Below are 25929 nucleotides of genomic sequence, written 5' to 3' on the forward strand. Positions count from 1 at the left end.
ATAAGCCAGAAGCTTCTGGACGCCTGATGAAGTGGGCAATGGAACTGAGTGAGTATGACATCCAGTTCGAACCTCGAACTGCGTTGAAAGGACAAGCAGTGGCAGATTTCATAGCCGAGCTACGCCACCTTCCGAGCCGAGCGATTCCGACTTTGCGTGGACAATCTATGTCGACGGATCCTCCAACGAGAGGGGGTGCAGGGCCGGGGTCCTCTTGCTCGCACCAGGAGGCGAGCGATTTGAATATGCCTTGCGGTTTGGCTTCCGGACTTCTAATAACGAGGCCGAGTACGAGACACTTATTGCCGGTCTACGAATCGCTAGAGCGTTGGGGGCCTCTTGTATTAAGCTCTTCAGCGACTGCCAGCTGGTTGTGAGCCAGATCAAGGAAGAGTACCAAGCCAAAGACTCGCGAATGGAGAAGTATTTGGGCAAGGTCAGATCGTACCTCGCCCAGTTCCGAACTTACGAAGTAAGCCGGGTTCCTCGAGCAGAAAATTCTAATGCTGATGCCTTGGCCAAATTAGCATCAGCGTACGAGACCGACCTGGCCAGGTCGGTCCCCGTTGAGATCTTGGATAATCCCTCGATCTTGGAGCCAGATCTGATGGAGATTGGCGCTCCAGAGCCCTCATGGATGGACCCGATTATGGACTTCATTAGGGGCAATTCACCACAAGACCCCAAAGAGCGCAGAAAGTTAGCGAGGAAGGTAGCTTGGTTCGTAGTCCGAGGTGGAGCGTTGTACCGACGTGGTTTTTCCCTGCCTCTACTGAGATGCCTAACCCCTGAAGAAGGCCTATACGTCCTCAGAGAAATCCACGAGGGAGTATGCGGCAATCACTCAGGCACCCGGTCGCTGTCAGCCAAGGTGGTCCGACAAGGATACTATTGGCCGACTCTTAGCCAGGACGCCAAGAAGTTCGTTAGAACTTGCGACAATTGCCAATGCTACGGAAACGTAATCCACCAACCTCCCGAGCTGCTCACCCCCATCTCGGCCCCGTGGCCATTCGCGCAGTGGGGGGTAGACATTATTGGTCTTTTTCCTTTGGGCAAAGGCCAGACCAAGTTCGCTGTGGTTGCTGTGGAGTACTTCACAAAGTGGGCCGAGGCCGAGGCGCTCTCCCACATAACGGAATCCAGAGTCACGTACTTCGTATGGACAAATATCATATGTCGCTTTGGTATACCGAAGGCCATTGTGACAGACAATGGGAAGCAGTTTGACAACGCAAAGTTCAAAGATTTTTGCAGCAAGCTTGGCATAAGTCACCTTAGCTCGTCCCCTGCACATCCGCAAGCAAATGGGCAGGTGGAGGCAGTCAATAAGATCATCAAGCGAGACATCAAACTTAGACTGGACTCCAAGAAAGGCAGGTGGGCCGAAGAGCTACCAGAGGTTCTATGGTCATACCGGACCACCCAAAGAGAGTCGACGGGTGAGACCCCGTTCTCCCTGGCCTTCGGCTCCGAAGCTGTCGTCCCAGTTGAGATCGGCATGCCATCTGACAGAGTAGAGCATTACGAGCCCACAGCAAATGGGGAAGAGCTGCTCCTCAACCTCGACTTATTGGAGGAAAGAAGGGAAATGGCCCAGCTACGCCTGGCGGAATATCACGGCAGAATGGCCAGGCATTACAACGCCCGCGTTCGACCTCGAACCTTCCGAGTCGGACATCTGGTCTTAAGGAAGGTCCAAACCCATGTGGGTACCCTTGACCCGAACTGGGAGGGGCCGTTTGAAGTCAAGGGAATAGTCCGACCTGGGACGTACATATTGGCCGATCTGACAGGAGACGTCTTCGGGCACCCATGAAACGCGGAGCACCTGAAGCGTTATTACCCTTGAAATGCCAAAATGGTTCTCAATGGACTTGTAAAAACTTTTTCAATAGGATTATGGTTGGAATAGATGAGATGATTTAATTTCACGACTCCGAGTTCGACCAGAAATTAAATGGGGGCCACGGACTCCCACACTATCAAATTCCAGCAGTCGGTTAAAATTCAATCCTCCAAAACCTAAGGGTACGAGGTGCGTGCCAAAACCACTGATGAACTTAAAATTCAAACCTTTAAGGTAAAGGGGCGATGTGAAAAGTTCAGAATGATCAAGCCTCTAAACCTAAGGGTACGAGGTGCGATATGAAGGACAGCTACGGACTTAGGATTTTAGCCTTTTAACGTTTTCAAGTTAAGGATGCGATGTTAAAAGTCCAGAGTTGGTGCAATGCATTGAATACTAGACGGAGATTCAAATTCAAAGTCTTAAGGAAAGGCGCGATCTCAACAGTAAGAGGTGCGAGGTGACGATTAGCTACAAAGTTTAAAGAAAAGGCAAGCGAACAAAAGCTTCTTCATTGAATGGAGAGCAGAGCCAAGGCTTATAGACCTTGCAGCTCTGCCCTAACGCTTACAAACAAAAAGAGAAGAGAAGAAAGACAGAGAAAGGCCTCAGCTGCTCCCGAGGTGAGGGGACCGTTCGCCTTGCGACCCCAAGAGGGTGATCTCCTAAGAGCCTGCTTGAGGAGCGCCCTCCTGAGTGGTGCCGACCTGGTCCTCTTCGAGATCGGAGTAGTCGGAGTCCAGATCTCTGACATACTTTTCACCAACGCTTGGGGGCCAGGGGTGCCGTTCGGTCTAGAAGCCCACTGCTCGGCATACCTCTTCTTCAGACCACTGAGATCGATCTGAAGGTCAGGCATGTCGGAGGTAATGCCCTACATGAGGAACTTGAAGCCCGCGTCAGAAAAGTCTTTGGCAAATCCGTCGAAGTCAGGATGTTGCCTGAAAGACTCCTCCAACAGGGCTCCGTTGCTGAGACGCTCATTCGCCGTCTCTAGCTCGGTAGTCGCACGCCTCAGCTCCTCGTCCTTCGCTTCAAGCGCCTGAAGCATGTCGTCCTTCTCCTTGAGGAGTTGGAACTTCTCCTTCTCCAGGTCCTTGGTGATAGCATGGGCAGCTCGGAGCTGGGCCTTGCGTCTATCCTCTTTCTTCTTCAACAGCTCGGCCTTGGCCTCCACCTCGGCCTTCAGAATGTCCACCTTAGAGTGAGCCCTTAGCAGCTCATCCTTCATGGTGGAGGAAGCAGCCTCCAAGGCAGCAGAGAATTCCTCTTTCTCCCTCGCTGCCACAACTTCCCTCCCATCCAGCTCGGCCTTTATAGCTAGGGCCGATTGAATGGAAGCAACAAACGCTTGAGAAAAACACCAAGAAGAAAATTAGATCGAGCTACCTGTTAGGTAAATTGAGCAAAATAAAGAAACCAATCTCACCTCAGCGGCGTAGTCAATGGTCCTCTGCAGAACGGACCCCGGGTCACTTACAAATTTGGACGCTCTTCTGAGGCAGTGGTCCAAACTTGCAGCTGAGATGTGGGACACCTGGTCCCTCACCCCAGAACTTGACGGTTCAATTCTGAACCGTGCTCTCACGTCGAACGTCCGGCCCATCCTGGCTTCAAGGTCGTCCACCCGGTCTGCGAAGCTTGCGGGCAGGGCCCCACAGGCTCCGACCTCCAAGGGGGAGGTGGTTTTCTTCTTCTTCTTCCTCCGCTTCAGAGGGGCCCCCTCCCCCACCTCCTCGCCCAAAGGCGAGACGTCTACCGCCTCGGTCTGACCCCTTGGGCGCTTCTCCTGCGAAGGACCTCCAGAAGACTCCAGCTCGATCACTGGTGTTGGATCTTTTGAGGCTGGTCCTGCCATAGCGGGAGCTGCAGGTTCTGAACTCTGGGCAGCCTCGAGAGCATGGGCTCAGCCCTTGGACTTGCGCTTTACATTGCTCGCAAATCCACAAACCATGGCTGCGAAACAAAGAACAGAGAGTCAACACAAAGTTAGAGGAAAAGGGGGGGTAGCAAACTCGGCATACCTAGTTTGGAGTTCGGCCTTGAAGTTTCGATGGGACGAACTGCAGGGTTGTAATCTAACAGCTCGGACTCGAGCAGCAGCTTGTCGGTCACCAAGGTTCCGACCTTCCTACCCCTCGGAAAGTGCTCCTTGTAATATTTCAGCGTGTCAAATGAGGCTTGAGTAAGCTCGGGAACTGGCCTGACTGATACTGCACAAGACAAAATCTGAGTTAGACCTGAATAACAAGGAAGAAAGCTTATCATAAAAAGCAAGAACCACTCCGTACCTAGATTCCCAAACCTAGTGGGAACGTCAAAGAAGGAACGACCTGACTCGTCCTTTGCTAGCCATTCCCCAGAAGCGTAGAAGCACTTCCTCACCCATCCTTTGATGGAGGTCGACCCTTTAACTATACCTCTTGCGCCTTTTCTTACGCACATATAGTACCGACCAGGCTTTTTGGCTATCCTTTTCGCTTCGAAGCAAGCGAGGAGCTGGTCAACATCCAATAGCTCGGCCTCTTCATTGTCCCGAGCTCGTAACCAAAAAAGAATGGCCAAAGCAAAAATGACACCCCACCCATTGGGGGCCACTTGAGCCGGAGCCAGCCCAGTTCGGAAAAGAAACTCTTGGACGAAAGGGTGAAGGGGAAGTCTGAGGCCGTACTCAAACATTTTGAAGTAGAGAATGACCCATCCTTCTGGAGGATTGTCAGCTCTCTCCCCCTCCTATGGAATCCTAAGGAGGATGTTTTCAGGGATAGCGAACCCCCTACGAAGGGGTCCGAGGTAGTGCTCGTGTATCCTAGAAGGGTATTCCAAACCCTGACCCGAAGTTGAAGCATCACTGTCCTCTCCATCGTCGGAGAACCTAAAGTTTTCTATCTCCTCGAGCTCGGACTCTAACCTACGAGCTAAATTATCATCGGATCCTAAGTCGCTGCTAAAAGAGGACGACATGGAAACTATGCTCGAAAGAGAAAGTGAGAGGGAAGAGACCGACCTACCAAGGGTTCGAGCTGCCTTCAGATCAAACTCCAAGAATTCAGGAAGCGTAAGGTATGACCTGAAAGATTGGAGGTATTTATAGCTCATCGGAAAACTCCCCCACCGTACACGTGTAATCAGCGAGCGGCTAGGATCTTCCCAAGATCCGAAGCGTCGGAATATTTGAATATTCCGACGATAAATCTATCGCAACAGTCGTATTTTTCCACGAATAGGAAGTCGCCACGTGTCCAAAGCGAATCGAATGATCTTCTCTGCTAGGTCGAGATCGAACCGGACAGAGAGGGGGCCAATGTTTGGGGGAGGAAATACCCTGGACACGTGGAAGACAGCTATTGGTGTTTCAAGATGACTCATGAGTCATGCCCAACTCGAACCGCCGAGATTACCACCACTAGCATTGACAGGTGCTAAGTGTAAGGGCCGAGGTGCGACCTGGTCAAGGTTCGATCTACCGAGAAGCTCGGCGGGTCCGATGTGAGCAACTGTCAGCGGCATGATTATCGGGTGTAACCGTCGGTTCCGAGATTACCGGGTGTAACCGTCGGTCCCGAAATCACCGGGTGTAACCGTCGCGAGATTAACGGGATTACCACCCATAAGTAGAGGACCTCACTCCACACTGAGGTATAGTTTTTTACCTCGAACTAAACTGGGAATCCGACCTATACTGACTTGAGCGTCGGAGTGTTCAACTTTTTGTGCAGGTCCGCCCAAGTGTTCAGGTCGGTCCGGAGACCGGGTTCGAGCTACGATCAGAAAAAAAATTGTTGTGCATATTCTTGCATAAACATTTATCATACATTAAATCTCATAAATCTTCTTCTCTTCCTTTTCTCAAAACAGAGTAAAGCAAAGAGAGAAATTTTGAAGGATTGATTGAAGGTGAAGATATTTGTTTTTGAGTTGCTTTTTGTGAAAAGAAAAAAAAAAGTGCTGCAAAGATTATTACACTTTTACGGAGTCTTGAATGTTGGTTCTTTATGTTGCTTTTTTTTTTCTCTCTGTTTTCTCTGATTGATTTTTTTCCCCTCTTTGAATGCGTTTGAAGTTTGAATAGATTAGTGGAAAACAAAAACAAATTGAGGGTAATGTTTATAAGTGTTTTCTACTGAAAATTGTTTTGATTGAGTTGCTATTTCGAATTGCATAAGGACTAAATACAACTTCGTGATGCCGCTATCATAAACTTCTCTTGTAAACATGTGCAAAATTGGCACTTCAATTAGAATTTTTTATTTCGTTCCTGATTCGACAAGTTTGCTTGGTGAAATTTAATTCAACAGGTTTGTTGAATACTGAATTCTCTCATCCTCGCGTACACAACTGAGTTTATTGTTAGTCTTATGCTTGAATTAATATGAGCAATTTGGTAGCTATGTATCAAGTGGGAAGTATCTTTGATTTTTTATAATACGGAATTTCTTTGAATCTCTGATAGGTTGCACCTTACGAGAGACTTGCTTAAATAATGTGTATTTACTTCCGGAAGGCATGACTTCTCATCTTGTTGTATCATTGGCTTTTCTTGCATAATATGGTAGTAAAGGAAACAGAACAAACAATACCCATTTTGAAATGACTAAAGCCTATAATGATACATTTCTTCAAGAATTGTGACAATAAAATAGATTTAGAATTGGGGCTTCCCATGTGGTTGCATTTCTCTATATAAAATGACATTTCTATTTTTTACCTATTCACTCATGTAGTACTCTTTGGCTTTAAAATTTCAACAATTTTCAGTCTCTTTAACGGGTATTTCGACTTTGACTTTGTAAAAATATTTCACTTAAGATGCCTATTGTTGCGCCTCAGCTTAATAGCTAGAGGGTAAGTGCAAGTGCACACTGTCACAAGTAATAATCTGGAAATATTCCAAGTTCGTCTCCACAGGGACTAGTTTTTCTTTTGAAATTGAATTTGAAAACTATTGGAATGAGCAATCAGGTTTGTGATAAAAATTGGTGAGATTGGTTGAACATGAAAAACACACGAAAATAATAGAATTTAAAGGGCCAACCCCCTACTACTGTTTAGTTCTAAAATTATGAATTACACCTACCAAATGTGTCCGTAATTACACTCAATTTATGCAAATTGGTTCAACTCCTATTCCATACCGCTTTTGGTTTGTTTAGAAGTTTAGACTAGTGTTTATATATGTCTATGCAACTCTAGAATCCTAAATAAATTAAATTCCAACTTACGTTTAACGGGTAAGAGAGCCTATGTCTAGGATCTTGTTTTAGTTCTTATTTCTAAATAACTTCCTGTTTTACCTTGATGAGATCCGTTTGACTCTAACCTTTTCAGAATTAAATTCAAACCAATGTGATTTAAACAAGTGGCCAACAAAAAAATCAACTGGATAAATTGTATCAATCAAGATAAGCAAAGAGAGCGTAATACGTCGTACTCACTGATAGATGTAATTTAAAATAGATGAACTAAACCATTTGTAGGAGGGTTGAAAAATTAATTTAGCTACTCATGGAATTAAAATAAATGCAATAGCAAAAGAAGATAACAAAAGAATGAATTTTCATTGAATCGGGAAAGAAGAACACAAATTAGAGTAACTAGAATTTCGATAAAATAAGCAAGGGATAAGTGTAAAAACAATAAAGGAAGAACAAAACTTAAAACTGTAATTAAAACTTAAAAGCTAAAGTTAACAAGAATTTAGAAAGAAGAAGCAAAGCATGGAAATGAGATGGGTAGAAGTGATGCTTGGAGGCTCCTTTTATAGACCATGGAAGTAATAAGGATTTGAGAAATTCAAGGGAAGTTGGCAACCACTTGTTGTAGAGATATTAGGAGTACAATCGAATCTTGGACCAATTATTTGGTCAAAAGTTGTTATTCCCGTTTTGACAATCTAAGCATTGAATGTGGCTGAAGCATTGTTTAGTTGGAACTTTCAAAGCAATTTGGCTAGTGCATTCCTCTAGTAAACTGGAAATTCTAGTCAGGTGATGTGTCTGACGCATTGTGATCATAAATCTTCACTTTTCCTTACAAAACAAGCATATTTACCAAAATTAGTCTTCATTTACCTATAACTGAATTTCAAAGTTCCTAATAAGAAATTATGCACATTTTCCTTAAATTATATGCATGAACATACATTTTTCATCCCAAATATAAGTTACTTAAGCATGCAAACCTACACTTTTTTAGCCTATAATCAAGTCTTATCACCTGTTGTGAAATTATTGCAATGTTTTTTCAGGTAAATGATTTGATAGTTTCAACCATATTTGTTTTCTTGTGAATCCATACTAGAATATGCATTATCTACTTATGACATAGGGAGATAAATGTGAGATCCAAATTCGACACAATCCATACAAGAGAAACATGGGCATATTTGAGGTTATGGGTCGGTGTTACTCCTTCTGAGTTGTTTGGATCATCTTCCAAAGTTTGTGATCTTGATCGACATCTTAACGAGTCAGAACAACGTCTTCAAGAATCTGAATGACAAAAAAAGGTTGAGGTAGAAGGACTCAAAGATCAAATTATTGAATTACAAAATCGTTTTGAGCATCGATTTCAAGCAATGATGACTGAGATGATGCAAAAATATTTACAGGTTATAATTTTTATTTCTTTTTTGTTTTAGGGATTTGAAGTATTAGTATTATTTGAATTAGTTTTAGAAATACAGTGACTACTTGTTGATTGTTTTTTGAGTAACTATTGGTCATAGTAAATAATATTTTGCTTGTATTGAATGTAGTTTTGAATTATAAATTTTAACTAGGAAAAGTAATTTAATTTTTCTAAACAAATAATATCAAATTAGTATTAATTTCAAATTCTATTATTCTACTTTATTTTTTTCGAAGGATTTACAAATGCCAATAAATAACTTTTTTTGAGGTTTAAAGATGGTTAAGAATAAAATTATGATCCTTGGAAAATAATGAAAACCTTCGAAAAAAGTAATTGAAACTAACTAATTATTGACAACTAATTTAACAATTATCGAAGACTTATAACTTTTGAAAAATATGCATTTTTTAAGGCTAATTGAACATTTGAAAAATATGAATTTGTGAAGGTTAACAAAACTTTCGAAAAAGCTTTTTCGACGGGGCCTATTTCGACTTGAAGGTTGAGTAAACCTTTGAAAAAAGATTTATCGAAGGTTTATTTTATACTTTTTGAAAATACTTAATTTTCTTGTAGTGTTTGTTGTTGAATTCATTATAATTATCTAATCCAATAAACTAAACATCCAAGGTTATTGTAATGTAACCGGGACAATATATACTGGGTATATAATTGATATATCTTCGATATACAAGTGGATAATGTCTCGAGAATAACGTGAAGGGTCTATAGTATATGGATAAGGTTGGGTACCTTATCCTGACTACACTATGGATACGTCCCACTTTGTAAATATTACAGACGACTCGATCCAGGTCGTTCGTGTAGAGACATGTGAGTGGGGGTATCCTATACAATGATTTTGTATAAGACCGGACCACAAAATAGCTGATCTTTAGATGTAACGCTGTTGACTAATAGATTGCTATTTCATAGAATGACCAGGCAACTCATTCTCAATCCTGAGTGAGTTATGAACTCCTGCCTGTGAGAGCTCGTTCTTTGATCTGTATGGGTGAGAGTGGCTCGAGTCGCCGACTCAACATTCTCACCATTTTGGGGATGAGACCAAGTAGGGAGCTGGGAACATAACTACACAAGATGAAATTCACTCTTCCCGACTTTAGGGGAGTAGATGAGTGTTCCCTTTAATGCCGACTCCGGGACTTGAATTTCCGATTATTGGTCGGACCTTAACCGGGTTGTTCATTAGAGGATTAACAGTACTTAAGGTACAAGATGTAACACAAGAGTAAAACGGTAATTTGACCCATCTATGGTTACGAACACTTGTGAAGGATTGACTTGCTGTCAATGGTCGATATCCGTGGACAAAGAAAAACTCTATAGTGAGAAGAGTTCAGTTGCGTGTTTTTAGTGGAGTAACCCGTAGTGAACGTATGTTGATTAAGATGGTTAATGAATTTAACCGATTAATCTTCTAACATTGGAGCTTCTGATCTATAGGTCCATTAGGTCCCCTTGCTAGCTCATAAAGGGTAATTAAGAACATCAAGTCTTGGAAGGAATTTAAATTGTTCAAATTTAATTAAAGGGAATTTGAATTAATTGTATATGACACAATTTAATATAATGTATATACATTATAAAACTATATATTATGAGAGAATAATATAAATTGGATTCATATTAGAACTATAGGTTTTTTTTTAGTATATATTAAAACTATAGGTTAAAGTTTAATGTGACTTAGATTCATATTAAATACTATAGGTTAAAAGTTAATGTGAATTAGATTCATGTTAAATACCATAGGTTATGGGGGATATGTATATTTGAATATGATTCAAATATTAATTAATTTAATTAAATGTGATTTAATTAAATTATGTTTAATTAATTAATTAATTAATTATTAATTGAATTAAAATAGGTTTTAATTTTTAATTTATATATATATATATATATATATATATATTTTGTTAATCTATGTTATTTACCATAGGTAACAAACTCACCACTTCCCAGCAAAATTGCTAGAAAATCGTAGGGTGGAGACTCCCACTCTCTCTTCCTTGGTGCCTAGAGATTTTGTATGTGTTTTGTTGTTAAATGTTATGGTTTTTCCTACAAAAACATATCCTTCTCTCTCACAATATCATTCCAATTTTCCTTTTGTTTTTTTGTCAAGAAGAACCCACAATCCATTCTTGATCCAAAAGAGAATAGCAATGTAACTTTGTGGTAATGTCTGACTTCGATTTGAGCAGTCGTGTGTCACAACGTTCATGCTCGAGGAAGAGAATCTGCCAACGGTCTTCGAATGTGAGTTTTTCTCTTCCCCAAGAGGCTTAACCTCATTATTAATAGAAATGTTCTATTTTTTTTAAATCGGTATCGTTTCTTTTCTAATCCGAGTTGACTCACGATCAACCGCTGCCGCTGGGGATTCGATCCCTTCAAGGGGTGTGTGGAGGGCGGCAGTAGTGTTTTTTTAGAGAAAGAGGGATATGAAATATGTTTTGAGAACAAGTGGGGTCGAAAGGACCATCGAACTCGTGTGCATTGTACTCGAATTCATAAATCGTGTGCAATGCACACGATTTTGGACCGCCCCGTGGCTCCAATTGTCCGCAGTTGGAGCCACATCAGACGATTATGGAAGTTTCCTAAATTCATGTCTAATGGAAACGAGTTCGCTAAATCGTGTATGTTCTACCCTATATTTGAAAATAGTTTCAAACTTACCTTATTTTTCCTTTTTTTCTTTTTAATTTATATTATCAAAAAACAAAGTCTCTAAATGGTACAAAACTGCCAGTTTGATGTCGGTGAAATATCTGCTTTTTATTCCAGAGGTAAGGTGTTTTTACTAAACACTATAATTACTACATTAATACAATTCATTTTATTTTTTAATAGTAATTATTTTATTTTAGAATTAACACTGGTTTCAATAATATATTTTTAGTAGTAATTATTTTATTTTTTATTATTAAAAAAAAAAAATCCTCTAAGCCATGCATCAAAAGGAAAGTAAGTAGTGAGTTATGAAGCAACGGCCACGTACTGCCCTGTTCGAACCTTATCAAACATGGCCGCTACTGCTGCCACTGTTTCGTTAATCGGCGCTCCATTTCTTCCCCCGCCATTCAGGTCCGCCGCCGCAAACCTTCAAATTGCCCCAACGCCATGGCTCTCCAAACTCAGGTTTCAGCTCCAGCCTCTGCGTCTTCCAACGCGGAGAACCCTCGTTCTTCGATGCGCTCGAACCGAATCCAAAGGGGTCTCCTTAGGCTTCCGAGCCCCAAATTTTGAGGTACTTTACTTGATGCAATTGTATTCCCAAGCAATTGAAATTGAGCCACAGTTTTCAGTGACGACAATTTGTTTTTGGCTTTCTTTTATGGTCGCGCCATTGGCTTAGCTTCCTGAACCTCTTACAGGCAAAGTATGGAAGTTGGAGGATTTTGAACCCTATCCTGCTTTACTGGTAAAATTCGTTTCCATTTGATCCAGTTATTGCTTGTTCTGTTTTAGACTCTAGGGTTTTGCTTTTGCTGTGCATTTGTTTGTTGTTTGCAGGTCATGTTTATTTGCAATCATTGCCCATTTGTTATACACTTGAAAAAAGATATTGTGAAACTTTCAAATTTCTATATGAAGGTACAAGAAATATCTGAGTTCTGTGTAGTGTTACAGCAGGAACTCTGTAGTCAGTACAATAACTCATAATTGTTATACTGTGGTCTTACAGAAAGGACTGGCTGTTGCAGCCATATCTTCAAACTCTGTAGCTACGCATCCACAGGTTCGGTTAACTTCGTAGTTGGAATTGGAAGTTGCGTTCACGGATTGTTTAATTGTCGGACCATGGCAATTTTCATGACAGGATGGACCAGAGTTCATGGCAGAAGATGCAAAAGCATTCAGTTATCCCTTTCCATATTTATATGATGCAGTATATTCCTTTAAACCTTATGCTATTAGTTTTATTTAGCTATTCCTTATGTAGAATAATATGATCCGGTATTTGACTATCGATACGATGCGTCCTACAAGCATTGTTTTATCTTGGTTTTTAATTTCGACCAATGAGATTGCATACACATCCTAACAGCATCTACAATCCAATAGTTGACCACACTGCTTTCCACCTTGAATTCACCGTGCAATTTGGTCAATATCGGTTCTAAATGTCATGTCTAGAACTGATATATGTTTGTTTTTCCTTCAAAGTAGCAATAAAGTTACATGTATTGGTGAGAGGATTATGAGGAGCCAAAGGCTGTCTGTTGTAGATGCCTTTATATTCACAATCAGTTGAACTCTAATTTGAAGCCTTGATATCAATTTGAAAGCTAATTGTACATATCTAATTGCAGTCACAGAAAGTTGCAAGGGATTTCGGTGCAGTCTGCACACCAGAGTTTTTTCTGTTCAAAAAGGTAATTTAACTAAACCTGCTTTGTTAATTTTTAGTGTAACTATTCCTAGTATACTTACTCCAGATCTTGCTTGAAGAAACCAAGATTTATTGATAGCAGCATTTAAGCATGTAACAGGATGGGCGAAGGCCATATGAGTTGGTTTATCATGGTCAGTTTGACGATTCTCGACCGAGTAATAACGTGCCTGTCACTGGGAGGTCGGTGTCCCGGGTTTAATTCAAATGTGTTTGAAACTTTGCTCTACTGCAATTGCTTGAAGTTAACAACTAACTCAACTGCTTTACAATTTGATTAGGGATTTAAGTTTGGCATTAGATTGTGTTCTCAGTGGCCAACCAGTATCTTCGGAGCAGAAACCGAGGTATTTTCTGATATCTCATCAGCTCTCTGCATATGCATATGTTTCATGGTATCATTAAATCACATATAATATAACCTAATTTTCATTTCATAATTTCCTACAGTGTTGGATGTAGCATAAAGTGGCATCCTTAGATGAAGCTATAATCACTAATCTTATTCTCTGCTGCCTGAAGATCAAATCTCCGAGCAAAGGCGTTAAATGCAGCACACAAACTTCCCAACCGAACCAATAAGCATTTTGATTTTCTGAATCATTCGATCCATCCTACTCCTGTGATATTTTCTTAACTTCTCTTTTTTCCTTTTATAGCGATAATTCTTTTTGTATTTATGTCAAATAAAGAGGAAAAAAAGGCTATTGTTTTATTATTTCTCATCCAAGTATAATTTAATTTTAATCGAGTGTAACGTGGTATTTTTCATATGAATATGTAAGAGTAAATTTTAGTCTAGCTGCTTTCATTGCTTTATAGTGGGGTCCAAATCATTTTGTGTAGAAAGCAATCTTTTGTACTAGATGTTGATTCATGACATAGAATTTTTAATTTTTTTATAATTGGGAGTCAGAGCTTTGCTCCCCTATACTCAAGAACACTTGCGTCCGCCTCCGAAGACATCAAGGATTTTTGGTATTCAACTTATCAAAAGGTTCGAACCTGAGACCTCTAAATCAATATGGCCAAGAGAGTCCAAGTTCTTGCCAACTGGGCTGCCCCTTTGGGGGATGAGATAGAAATTAAAACTAAAAGTGAAACTTTCAATCTAGAATATTGCTTGGAACAGATTAATTGAGAATGTTAGAACAATGGACCTCTCCATATTTTTACGTTTGTATTATATTGTCCACTTTAGGCCTTATCTTTGGTGCATTGTTTTTTATTTCATCCAAAAGGTCTCATACTAATAGAAATCTTGTCCTCTACTTTTATACTAATAATCTTTCTTTTGTTTGTCCTATGCGAGACTTTGGTCGTAGAACAATCCTCCCTTACGAACAAAGTATAAAGAATTTTCCTTCAAATAGTCATTCATTTGGTCACTCCTAGTCCCATTGAGAGCGTGCCCACTATGCCAACTTCTCTTCTACAGAGAATAGAATACTACTTGTCTGATAAAGCTCAATCATGTATCGGGCTGTGGGTTATACACCAACCACCCCTCCCCTCAATCTAATAAAGCTTCATCTTTTTATCCGATTGCCTTGTCTAATAGAGCTCTATCTCTCGCCACTTTTTGTCCAGCATTTGTGGATTTTTCTCATTACCACTTCCTTGTTCAATATTTGAGGGTTCTACCCACGTAGCTAAGTTTAGGGCATGACTTGATACCATTTGTCAGAATAGTAAACTTCTCCATATTTCCATAGTGGTATGATGTTGTTTGCTATGGGCCTAAGCCTTCATGACTTTGCTTTTAGTTTCAATTTCAAACTAAAGACTTCATATGGATAAAGATGTTGACTTCTACTTTTATACCCATAATCTTCCTTTTTGTGTAGCCGTGAGATTCACATTCTAATTGAGAATATGAACACCCTAATCATACACCATTCAAGTTAGAAATTTGTTATACTCTCTTTTTCCCCCTTTTTTAGTATAGGTTTGTCATAATTTCGTGTAGAAGTCTATCGCAATTTTCATCTGCTTTGGATGTTAAAAAACTCGTATCCTTCTCGAGGTTTGGGCATTTCTCATTATTACCTTGGCGATAGTAACAGTTGCTCGACTTCTTTGCCATTGGAGTTTGATAAGTTTGGACAAATAATCGGTGGACCTACGATATTTCAGCGTCACATGACTACAAAGCAACGTATCCTTTCAAGATCATGGAGCATGAGCTTTCTCTTTTCTTTGCACATATTATTGTTGAGATGGAAACTGCTAAAAGCATGGTGGTCCGAAATGGCTCTTTACAGCTTAACCTTTATTTGTCTAATACCAAAAGTTTGTCTGTCTATGATGTCTATTTGTTGGTTGAGCTGCCCACAGACAACTCAGTAGGTTTTGAGGGCAAAAATTTCTTTTCTTGGTCCCCTCTATATTGGTTACAACAGCTGCTACCAAACTTATTCTTCATAAAGTTTTCTTGGTAATGTCACAGGAGGTTTGCTTCTCTTTAGTTCATACATACGGGGAATACGGCAATGCGATCTGCATCGGATTGTAAAGAACGGGAAGTACTCAGTATGGAGAATGAGAGAGATACTTCAAGCAGAAGTACAGATTCAGCCTTGTCATTATTGCTGCTACATACTTCCAATCTGTACAAATAAATTTCATAGTTTTCTTAAAAAGGAAATAAATCAGTGAACTGAATTGTTCTTCAGGGTTTTTGAATCTATGGTACTGCAGAAGGTACAGCTCTAATTAGAGGCTCAGATGATCTAGAAAAACTGGAACAGTGAACTGCTGCTTTTGGATTTGTGATGGCTCCTCCTCTTTCCAACAAATTGGGCTTCTCATACTCCTCATTTTCATGCTTGATCTCCTTGAGCATGGCCGTGACGTCTTTCATTGTTGGTCGTTCCTCTGGCGAAGGGTTGACGCAGAGGAGGGCCACCCCGAGCACTTGAAGCATCTGTTGCATTTGCGTTCCCGATCGCTGGAGTAACTGCTGATCAAGGATTGCTGTAAATTCCCTCTTTTTATCTCTTAGTTCTTTGTTAACCCAAGTGACAATGTGGGCACCTTCTGGGATTCCACCGTCTGTTGGCGCCTTCCCTGTTAAGACCTCTAGAAGCACGACGCCATAACTGTATACATCACTTTTCTCTGTTATCCTCAAGCTGTACCCATATTCTGCATTGAAAATTTACATGGAAAAGATCTATATTAAGAAGCTTCTGCAATTGAACTGGTTTCATTTTTGCCAAGTTTATGCAACATCCTAGAATTTTTAGTGTCTAAACAATCTACAAATGGATTCTTTCCAGATTTGAAGTAACTTAAGCAAATAATTTCAATCTTCTGATACTTACCTGGAGCAATATAGCCATAAGAACCAGCAATGGCATTGGAAGGTCTTGAACAGCCTGAAGAATCGACGAGCTTCGCCAGGCCGAAATCGGCAAGAACAGCTTCAAACTGTGATCCTACTAATATGTTGTTTGCTTTAATATCGCGATGAAGAATTGGAGGTATGCAATCATGGTGAAGATAAGCCAAGCCATGGGCAGCTCCCAGTATGATCTTATATCTTGCATCCCAATCCAAGAACAGCCTCCTCTCATGGAGCAGTCCAGCCAAACTTCCATTACTCATGTAATCAAATAAGAGCAACCTGGTTTTGCCATTGTTACAGCAACCCAGAAGTCTAACAATGTTTCTATGTCTTATGGAGCCAAGAATCTGAACTTCAGCTGAAAACAAGTCTCTTTCTGGAACTTCACCATTCTTTAAAGGCCATAGCTTCTTCACTGCAATGAATTGTTTTGCTGGGGTCTCCACACGATAAACTATGCCCGAACAACCCTTTCCGACAATGTTCGAGTCCGATAATCCCGTGGTAATATCATTCACAGTGAAGCTGAACTTCTGAAACGGAGTGAACTCCCAATCCAAGCTATCTTCTGGGCTGTTCTTGCTCAATGCTGTCCCGTGAGCTTTCATAAACAAACTCAACACGATCAGCACAAACGATGCAGCTGCAATAACACTAAGAAACAAAAAAACGATGAGATTTCTAGTCGATTTCCTGCTGCGATCGTCTCCATTCGAGTGGCATCCATTTCTTTTTATGCATAAATTCTCGTTTCGAGCAAATGCAGAGGGAGGGAGGTTTTGGAAGAACTTGGTATCAGGAAGAACACCTGAGAAGTTGTTGAATGAGACATCAAGAGAGACAAGATTATCAAGATTTCCCAACACTCCCAGGTTTCCAATGAATATGTTGTGAGAGATGTCCAAATTTGCAAGCTTAGAGAGATTCGAAAAGCTTTCAGGGATTTGACCAGATAAGGAATTGGAACTCAGATTCAAAAGAATGTCAAGTTCTTGAATGTCACCAATCTCAGAAGGGATTGAACCAGAGATTTTATTACTGCTTATATCCAACAACTGCAAATCTTTACAAAGACCCAATGAAGAAGGAATTGAACCAGTGATGAGATTTCCCCTCAGAATCAACTTGTTCAGAGATGAAAGGTTGCCTAGATTTGCAGGAATGGCGCCCGTGAATCTGTTCATGGAGAGGTCCAAGACGTGAAGTCCAATGAGGAAGGAGAAGGATGAAGGTATGTTTCCATGGAGGTCATTTCCATGCAAATCAACCATTTCCAGCTGAGTACAGTTGCCAAGCTCCGACGGAATTTCCGACTGAAATCGATTTTCCGACAGTTCCAGAAAGCTCAAACCACGAAGAAGCCCGATCTCCGACGGAATTCTCCCGGTGAAGTTGTTCGACCCGAGCCGCAAGCGAGTTAAGCTGCTACAATTGCCAAGATTCCGAGGAATTTCACCGGAAAGTCGATTGGATATCAACAACAACTGGCTCAAGTTCTTGAGATTGAACACAGAATCTGGAATCGATCCGGTGAGGAAATTGTGCGAAAGATCGATTGCTTCGAGTTTCTCGCAGCCGGCGAGCTCCGCCGGTAGGGTTCCGGTGAGCTGATTCTGCCAGGCGAAGAACAGAGAGAGCTGCTTCAGCCGGCCAAGCGACGGCGGAATGCGACCGGAAAATCTGTTGTTATCCAATTCAAGTTGCTTCAGAGACGAAAAATTTCCGAGAAACGAAGGGATTTCTCCAGAAATCTCATTCTCAGACAGAAGAAGCTCTTGAAGAGCAATTAATTTACCCAAAGAAACTGGAATCTCACCACTCAAAGCATTCAATGAGAAATCAATAACTACAAGCCCTGTTCCATTCCCAAGAGATTCTGGAATCTCTCCACTCAGATTATTCTGCCATAACAGCACCCTTCTGATACTCTTCATCTCCCCCAATTCCTCAGGAATTCTCCCGGAAAGTTGGTTCTGATACAGAAACAGATTCTCCAACGAAGAACAGTTCCCGATTTCCGGCGGGATTTCGCCGGTCAGATTAGCAGTATAAACCGAAAGCGTTTTGAGATTCTTAAGCCCTCCCAAACTTCTCGGAATTCGCCCCGAAATGCCGGTATCTGCGAGCCCCAAGAACGTGATTCCTTCACAGTTCGAAATCTCATCCGGAATTCCGCCATGAATGCCCTGATTTCCACCTGCACGAAGAATCTCCAACGCCCTCAACCGGCCAACTTCCGCCGGAATCTCCCCGAACAGCAAGTTGTCGTAGAGCTCAATCCGCTTGAGCATCGAACAGTTCCCAATCTCCGGCGGAATCTGGCCGCTCAACGAGTTGGAATTCAGCGCCAAGAGCTCCAACTTCGACAACCTCCCAATCTGAACCGGAATCTTCCCGATCAAAGCGTTGAAGCTCAGGTCGAAGACGGCCAATGACGATAGATTACCAAGTGTTTGCGGAATTTCCCCAGTGAGATTCGCATTGGACAAAACGAGCTTCGTGAGCGAGGTGAATCCAAGAAGCTGCATCGGGAAGCTGGCTTCGAGATTAATGGAAGAGATTTCGATTTCCGAAACGAATCCATCGCCAGAACATTTCACATAATCCCAACTGCACGGATTCTGATGCGTGAAATCCCAAGAAGAGAAGAAAGTAGCCGAGGAAGATGAATTGAAAGTTGAAAGCCATGAAAGCAGAGAGATGCCCTGTTGATTGAGACCACAAATTTCTGGTAACAACAAAGAGAAAACAATGATTGAAACAGAAACAGAAACAGAAACTGAAATTGAACTTCCAATCATCATGACATTGGTATAACAATTAACAATCCGTCTCTGTATCAGAGTTGTTCTTCCGAATTCAAATTCATCGGAGAACAGAAATGCATGAACTGTTTATGCTGTTGCTGAACTCATTGTTCTTCAGAAAAAGTTGATGCAAAAAACAATGGGTTGCTACTGGATTGGAACAGAAACATGCACACTGGCAGATACAAACAAGTGGGGGATGAGATTATGGATTTTTGGAGAGATGGAAGAAAGTGTGATATGATTTTGCCATTTTTACTGCACTTTTTGATTCCTTTGATGATGGGTTTGTGTTTGATTTTGGGTTCTCAAACTGATTCTATTGGTTCAATTAGAAAAGTGATGGAGAAGAAAACACCTAGAGTAGAAACTACAAGGCTCAAGTAAAAACATTCTTGTAATTGAAAAAAAAAATACATATTTTTTATTTTTTTTCCTCTTCTCAAATGCTAGGAAAAAAAAAACTTAGATGCTTACAGGTGAGCACTACGTAACACAATTGAATTTTTAAAAACTAAGAGAGAGATGCAAAAGTAGAGAATTTTATAAAAAATAATAAACGGTTAAAAATTCAATAGTTGATAGTATATAGATAACTGCTCATCCGTGAACACTGGAGTATTATCTTGTAGGTAACATTTTAAAAATAAGAGATAGGTAAAAGTAGAGAATTTTATAAAAAATAATAAACCGTTAAAAATTTAATAGTTGACAGTATATAGATAGCTGCTCACTCGTCAATATTGGAGTATTGTTTTTTACTTAAGACAGTTGAATTTTTATAATTTTTAAAAAAATAAGAGAGATATGTAAAAGAAGATAATTTTATAAAAAATAATAAACGGTTAAAAAATTAATAGTAGACCGTATGTAAATAGTTGCTCACCCGTCGACCCGGAATTAGAAAGGTAAATAATATCAAAATTTTGAATGGAGAGGATGTTTTATTAAATAATATTTCCTATATTTTTACAGAATTAATTACAATATAGCATTTTCTTATAGTATAGCGTTTTTTAATTATTAATTAATGATCGACTTTAAGAATGGTAAATCAATATGTTTTATTTTATATGATTGAAGAGAAATTTTAATAGGTGGCAATTCATGTTATCGTATTTATAAATATAGCAATATGATAATTTTTTTTTTTAATTTTTCACGTACACATATTTAGATATTTTTAGGTAATTCTATTTTTACATTCTTATACTATCTAAGCTAATGAATGCATAACTTAGATGTTGATAGACTGCAGTGATAAACATCTATCAATGTGTGAGAGCATTATAGGACCAAAAATAAATAAATAAATAAATAACTAGGGTCAATTTCAAGGTTAGTTTAGTCTTTTTCTACCAGTATTATTATTATTGCTATTATTTTTTTTGCTATATTACAAATGAAGAATGTCATTGCTATATATTAACCATGACTCATGGCAGCATAATTACATCAATAATTAATTAATCTATATACTGATTAAATGTATTCATTAATATAATCCACCTAAACATAGTTCAACCATACATATGTCAAATTAGAAGTTATGAGTTCAAATATCCCACCTTACATGTTATACCGAAAAAAAAAAATCATTGTTAATGTACATGTTTTTTTTTTATATTTGTAATTACTTTTTTGGTTATTAACTTGGTTATTTGATCTAAATTATGCTAAATTTAAATTCATTACGAATAATTTTGGAAAAAGACATCGTTTTATCCAATAGCTGTCGATATAAACACATAGGTAGTCTGATCATAATTTAATTGTTAAAAAATTAATAACCTTCTTATAAGGTTGAAGGTTGGAACTCCTATTAACATATTTTGTAATGCTATATTCTAAAACTAGTTAGAAAAATAACTCTATTAGGTTTCAACAATGCAATTTAACCTTAAACTAGGAAAAAACTAGGAATTAAATAATATTGATGAAATCATCTTAATTTTATAGATTGTAAATATATCGCAATTCTAATTTATAAAAATATTGATATATATTTCTTGAAAGAACATGAAAATGAAGAAATTCAATAAAACCATTCAAATAAACAAATAAACATTTTATATTTTATATATAAGTTAAAATTCCTTATTAACAGTTTTTATATTCGCAATGGTGATATTTTGTTGACATTTTCCATATTTCGTCAATATTTTTAGGTATATTGAAAATATCGATTAAGTTTCATTACCAATGTTGAATTGTTTTATTTATAAAAATATCAACATGTTATTTAATTCCATTTAATTTTGAAAATAATTTTAGATAATAGCTCAATTTATTGTTTTTTATTATTATTTTTTTAGTACAATTATTAGGGATGATGATTCAAACTCATCACCTTTGACCATATATGTCAATTACCACTGAGTTAGGATAATTTTGAAAATAATTTCAGATAATCTCTCGATTTATTGTTAATAATAAACGGATAAACTATGACATGACAGATTAGGGAGATTTATCGCTGCCATTCAAACTATCATCCAATTAATCTAGATATACAAGTTGAAGTTATCATATGATCTCCTTAACATATGTTATATCATATTTCCATCAAAATGATTTGAGAGACTAATTAGAATTCTTCAAAAAGAATTTCCAAAGTTATTCCCGATAATTAATTGAATGATTATTCAACATTTTTTATTAATTGATCATATCTATAAATAAAACATACAATAATAATTCACTTGTTCGGCTAAATATATAATTTAGTTTGTCCCATGTATTTGTCATGATTCACTTTCATCCATAATCATAGAAAACTTTTATTTTATTCTCTATGTATCAAAAATTAGGGTAGATTCATGTTTTAGACAGTAATATTCGAGGTTTTTTTCAATTTTTATTTAAAAGTTTAAATTTGGTCCTTATGTTTGTAGACATTTTTCAATTATATCTTTAAGTAAATGTTGAAATTGGTTAATGATAAACTTATATGTCATGCAATAATTTTATGTCAGCCTAAAATAATAAAAATTAAAAATTTTGCTTTAACTTCTAAGAAATTTGGGAGGAATTAGAAAGTTTCACCTCCCTATGCTACAAGAAATAAAATTTTAAAAAAATGCCGGTAGGTGCTTTACTTATTCCAACGTTTTCAATAAAACATCACCAAAAGTAGATTTTTCCCGATGTTATAAATTGCATCGAAAAAAAGGTTTATCCTAGCGACTTTTCGAAGGAAAAAACATGCATCCTTGTCTAGCTAGGTGGCTTAATCTCTCCTTTAAATATAGGTGATCCTACTTTAATTAATATGTCATGTTAACATATCATAAATCAATTTTGACATTCATGGATAAGAATAGTATAATTAACAATCGAGACTTAAATTGAAAAACATACCGAAACATTAGGCACTAAAATATATATTTAATCTAAAATGTATTGATGAACGATGACGGGACATCAAAATACACTTTATAATTATCTTATTTAGAAATATATATGTCAACTCACAAAATCAAAAACCTACTTAGGTGATGGCCTGTTCCCTAAAACTTACTCAACCTATTGGTTATTGCTAAAAAGAAAGTGTACTAATTAAAACTGCTAATATATTACAACTAATAATCCCATAAAAACAAGTTGATAAAAAGGTGTAACTATATATATATTTTTTCCAGCTGTACATATACTTTCAAAACATCTATTTTAGTTATTGTACTTTTAAATTTTGTTCATTTTAACGGTCGTACTTCCAAAACATTCGTTTTGGTCCTTGTACTTTAAAAAAGTGACAATTTCGGTCCCTAATTACAAAATGGAAATCTTTTAATATAAATTTATGGCTACACATTTCAAGAAATTTAGTATTTAAGTGAGTGAAGTGTCATGTTAAAATTGTGATCCAATGAAATAAGGCAAAAATGAAAATGGTCACCTTTTAAACAGGTATAGAGACTAAAATGAGCATTTTAGAATTATAAGAATTAAAATGAACAAACATTTGTATAAAGATCAAAATAAAGACCAAATGAGTATTTAAACTTCATAAATAAATACAAAATTTAATTCACACATCATCACTATTTTGAGACGCTAAGATATGTTTTTTTAGTAAAACATGTCGGGATGGGGGATTGAGATCCCAACCTCTTTGGTTTGAGATATATGTCAATTACCGTTGAACTATGCTCGTTTTGACAAAACTAAGACTTGTTAATTCAAAAATATTCAATACAACATGAATGAAATTCAACCTTAACACATATTTAAAGAATAAAATAATGTGTTAATCTTTTAATTTATTAATTCCTACACAAAGTAGAAAAAAAGAAAACAAATATACACATGTAGATGTCAAATAGCATAAAGTTAATTAAAGGTCTATAGCTTTAACATGAGTGATGTTTTTTGTTTTCCCCTTAGAAAAAATAGCAAAATATAGTCATAAGGGCTACATTCATGTGTATTTGTGTGGTTATCCAAAAAGTTTTTGTGGAAAGAGATCTCTTATCCACTCAAAGGAAACAATCCAAAGGGTGAAAATGACAAACCAGCCTGCCAAACATTAAAGAAAAATGTGTAGTAAAATAAAGGTTTAAAATTTTCATTCTACTCATTTTAGAATATCTATTTAAACTTTCAGATTTATTCTATTTTCGTCATTTGATTTTCTTTTGTTAATTGATTATAAATGGACCATGTATGAGTTCGAAAATATGTATTAATATATGTAATGACATAAACATGTACTAGAACCACAGCAGTAAAATTGGTGAAGGAAAATGATTATAGTTTAAGGAAGGCGCAATTATGCCATTTCAAAGATTAAAATTTTAAAGTTTTCATTTATTTTATCTTTCAAAATTTAAATATTTATTTGTAGGTAAAAGTTTTTTTCCTGTTGGCTTCGCTATTTTTTTTTTTTTTTGAGTCTGGACTAGTTTTCGTACATCTCTACTAATCTTACAGAACAACTATCTGAGTCTACAACATTTGGTGTCAGGAAACACATAGAAATTAATTTCTAAGGTATGTGACCATCATGGAACCTCTTAGCTTCACTATTAAATCTAATGGCTAAAATGATATTAAGTCCGAGGGATGAAATGACCATTTTAGAAGTGTTGAGATAATTGAGTAATATTTAAGTTTAAATAAGTAAAACTTAGGATCCTCTTTTTTTTGTTTTGTTTTTTGAATTACCAAATATGGTAAGAACTCTAAATCATTTAATGTTGGAATTGATAAAGTTGCTCCATCAATGCAAGTGAATCTACTCCTAAAGAAATTATTAATGAAAAAAAAAAGTAAAATAATAATAATAAACATAAGTAGGGTCCATTTTTCCCCATACATGAACCTTCCCACTTCACCAAATAAAAAGGGGAAAAATCAAGCAAATCTTCTCCATCTTATTTGTTACCTATGCATGTTGCAAAATTCTCTTCATATCATGATGTAGAGGCCAGGTTATTTGTATTTTTGTTGGATCTTTAAATTTAAAAAAAGAAGAAAGAAGAATGAAAATATTCTTCAATTTCACTTAGAGTTAACACCAGCAGTTTTGACTAAAAACCAAAGCTTTTAACTTAATAGAAAATGGAATTGAGCCAACTATTTTCTTGGGTTGGATACACATAATAATAATCAAACATCCCTTAATTTTATCGAAAACTTCAACGTATAAACGAAGAATATTTAAGAATTGGAGGACACAGATCTAGTATTGGTCCCAGAGACTTTAACGATGAAATTAAGAATGAAGTAGAAAGTGTTAAAAGTAGTTAGATGAAGAAAGCACCGGTGTTATGTTAGAATATTTAAATTTATTGTATCCCATTTTAACACAGGGTTTTGAATGTAGTGTTCATTTAACACGTTCAGAGGTGTTCGAATCCTTATAATATTATTTCTTCCTTTAATATTGATTATCACTTATTATTGGATACGGTAATTTTGAGTTAAAAGAAGAATCTATCCAATTTTCAATAAGAATATTTAAATTTATATACCAGTATCCATCCCATTAATTTTCCATCTTAATCAAGTTTCCATTTTTAATTTACTTTATGAAATTGTTAATGAGTGGCATGAAACTGTGAAAGGACTGCCATCTCTTTCCCACCCTCTTTGCACCCCTAACTGCCAAAGTGCCCATACAAAGCTTTTTTTTTCTTTTTCATTTGTCGAAAATAATGATAATAATAAGAAGAAGCGGATACCTGTTTGATAACGTTTTCATTTTTTATTTTTTGTTTATAATTTTATTAAGAAATCTAAGTATTTGACAACTATTTATGTCGTTTGTTCCCTATTTTTTATAAACACTCTCAAAATTGTATAAGAATTTTGAAAACAACACAAATTAGTTTCTTATTTTTCTCATTTCCCGTTGCCAATTTGTTCAAAACACATAAATAAAAATATTGTTTTATCATTCTTGATCAATCCATGTGTGGTGGAGCCATTCAATACTATTTTTCGTTATTAAAAAAGAGTAAACAGAAACAAGAAGCGATAACGTTATGAAACCTAAAGTACAAATCTCTCTCTTTATGTGTTAATAGGTCCACAAATTTTTAGCATTGTCGAATAGATTCCTAAAAGTGTATACATTAAGACTCTAAATTTTAAAATTTTGGGTTTAATATGTCACACACCTTTTTCTTTTCTTTTTAATTTAGGGACTCATAAAATTGAAAATTGTTAATTGGCCGGGTTTGAGTTTAATACTTGTGAAATGAAATTTAGTATTTTTCCTTCGAAAAAAATGAAATTTGTATGTAATAAACTCTTTGAGCTTTTAATTTTGTGTCTAGTTCTACAATAATGTCTAATAGATCTATTTAACGTAAAATTGAAGGCTCATAGAATTATTATATAAATTTTAAAATTTAGAGAC

The 25929-nt window shown here is 37.4% G+C and overlaps 2 protein-coding genes across 3 annotated transcripts; one reads left to right on the forward strand and one right to left on the reverse strand.

The window, feature by feature from the left end:
- The first annotated feature begins 11479 nt into the window (after positions 1-11479).
- LOC111013532 (Thioredoxin superfamily protein) lies at positions 11480-13709 on the forward strand. Of its 2 annotated transcripts, XM_022287996.2 has the most exons (9): positions 11480-11762; positions 11871-11936; positions 12029-12109; positions 12201-12254; positions 12336-12404; positions 12829-12891; positions 13009-13091; positions 13190-13255; positions 13359-13709. In XM_022287996.2, the coding sequence occupies exons 1-9, from the start codon at positions 11538-11540 to the stop codon at positions 13387-13389; spliced, it is 738 nt and encodes a 245-aa protein (XP_022143688.1). In that variant the 5' UTR covers positions 11480-11537; the 3' UTR covers positions 13390-13709. The 2 variants fall into 2 exon arrangements, with proteins under 2 accessions (XP_022143688.1, XP_022143689.1); XM_022287997.2 differs by lacking the exon at positions 12029-12109.
- A 1753-nt stretch (positions 13710-15462) lies between these two features.
- LOC111013521 (uncharacterized) lies at positions 15463-19419 on the reverse strand. The gene is made up of 2 exons (XM_022287985.2): positions 16235-19419; positions 15463-16055 (listed from the first exon to the last, which is right to left on the reverse strand). The coding sequence occupies exons 1-2, from the start codon at positions 19059-19061 to the stop codon at positions 15595-15597; spliced, it is 3288 nt and encodes a 1095-aa protein (XP_022143677.1). The 5' UTR covers positions 19062-19419; the 3' UTR covers positions 15463-15594.
- Between the last annotated feature and the right edge of the window lie 6510 nt (positions 19420-25929).

The sequence above is a fragment of the Momordica charantia genome, assembly GCF_013281855.1.
Source record: "Momordica charantia cultivar OHB3-1 chromosome 11 unlocalized genomic scaffold, Mcharantia_2.0 BLBB01000011.1, whole genome shotgun sequence".
NCBI lineage: Eukaryota > Viridiplantae > Streptophyta > Magnoliopsida > Cucurbitales > Cucurbitaceae > Momordica > Momordica charantia.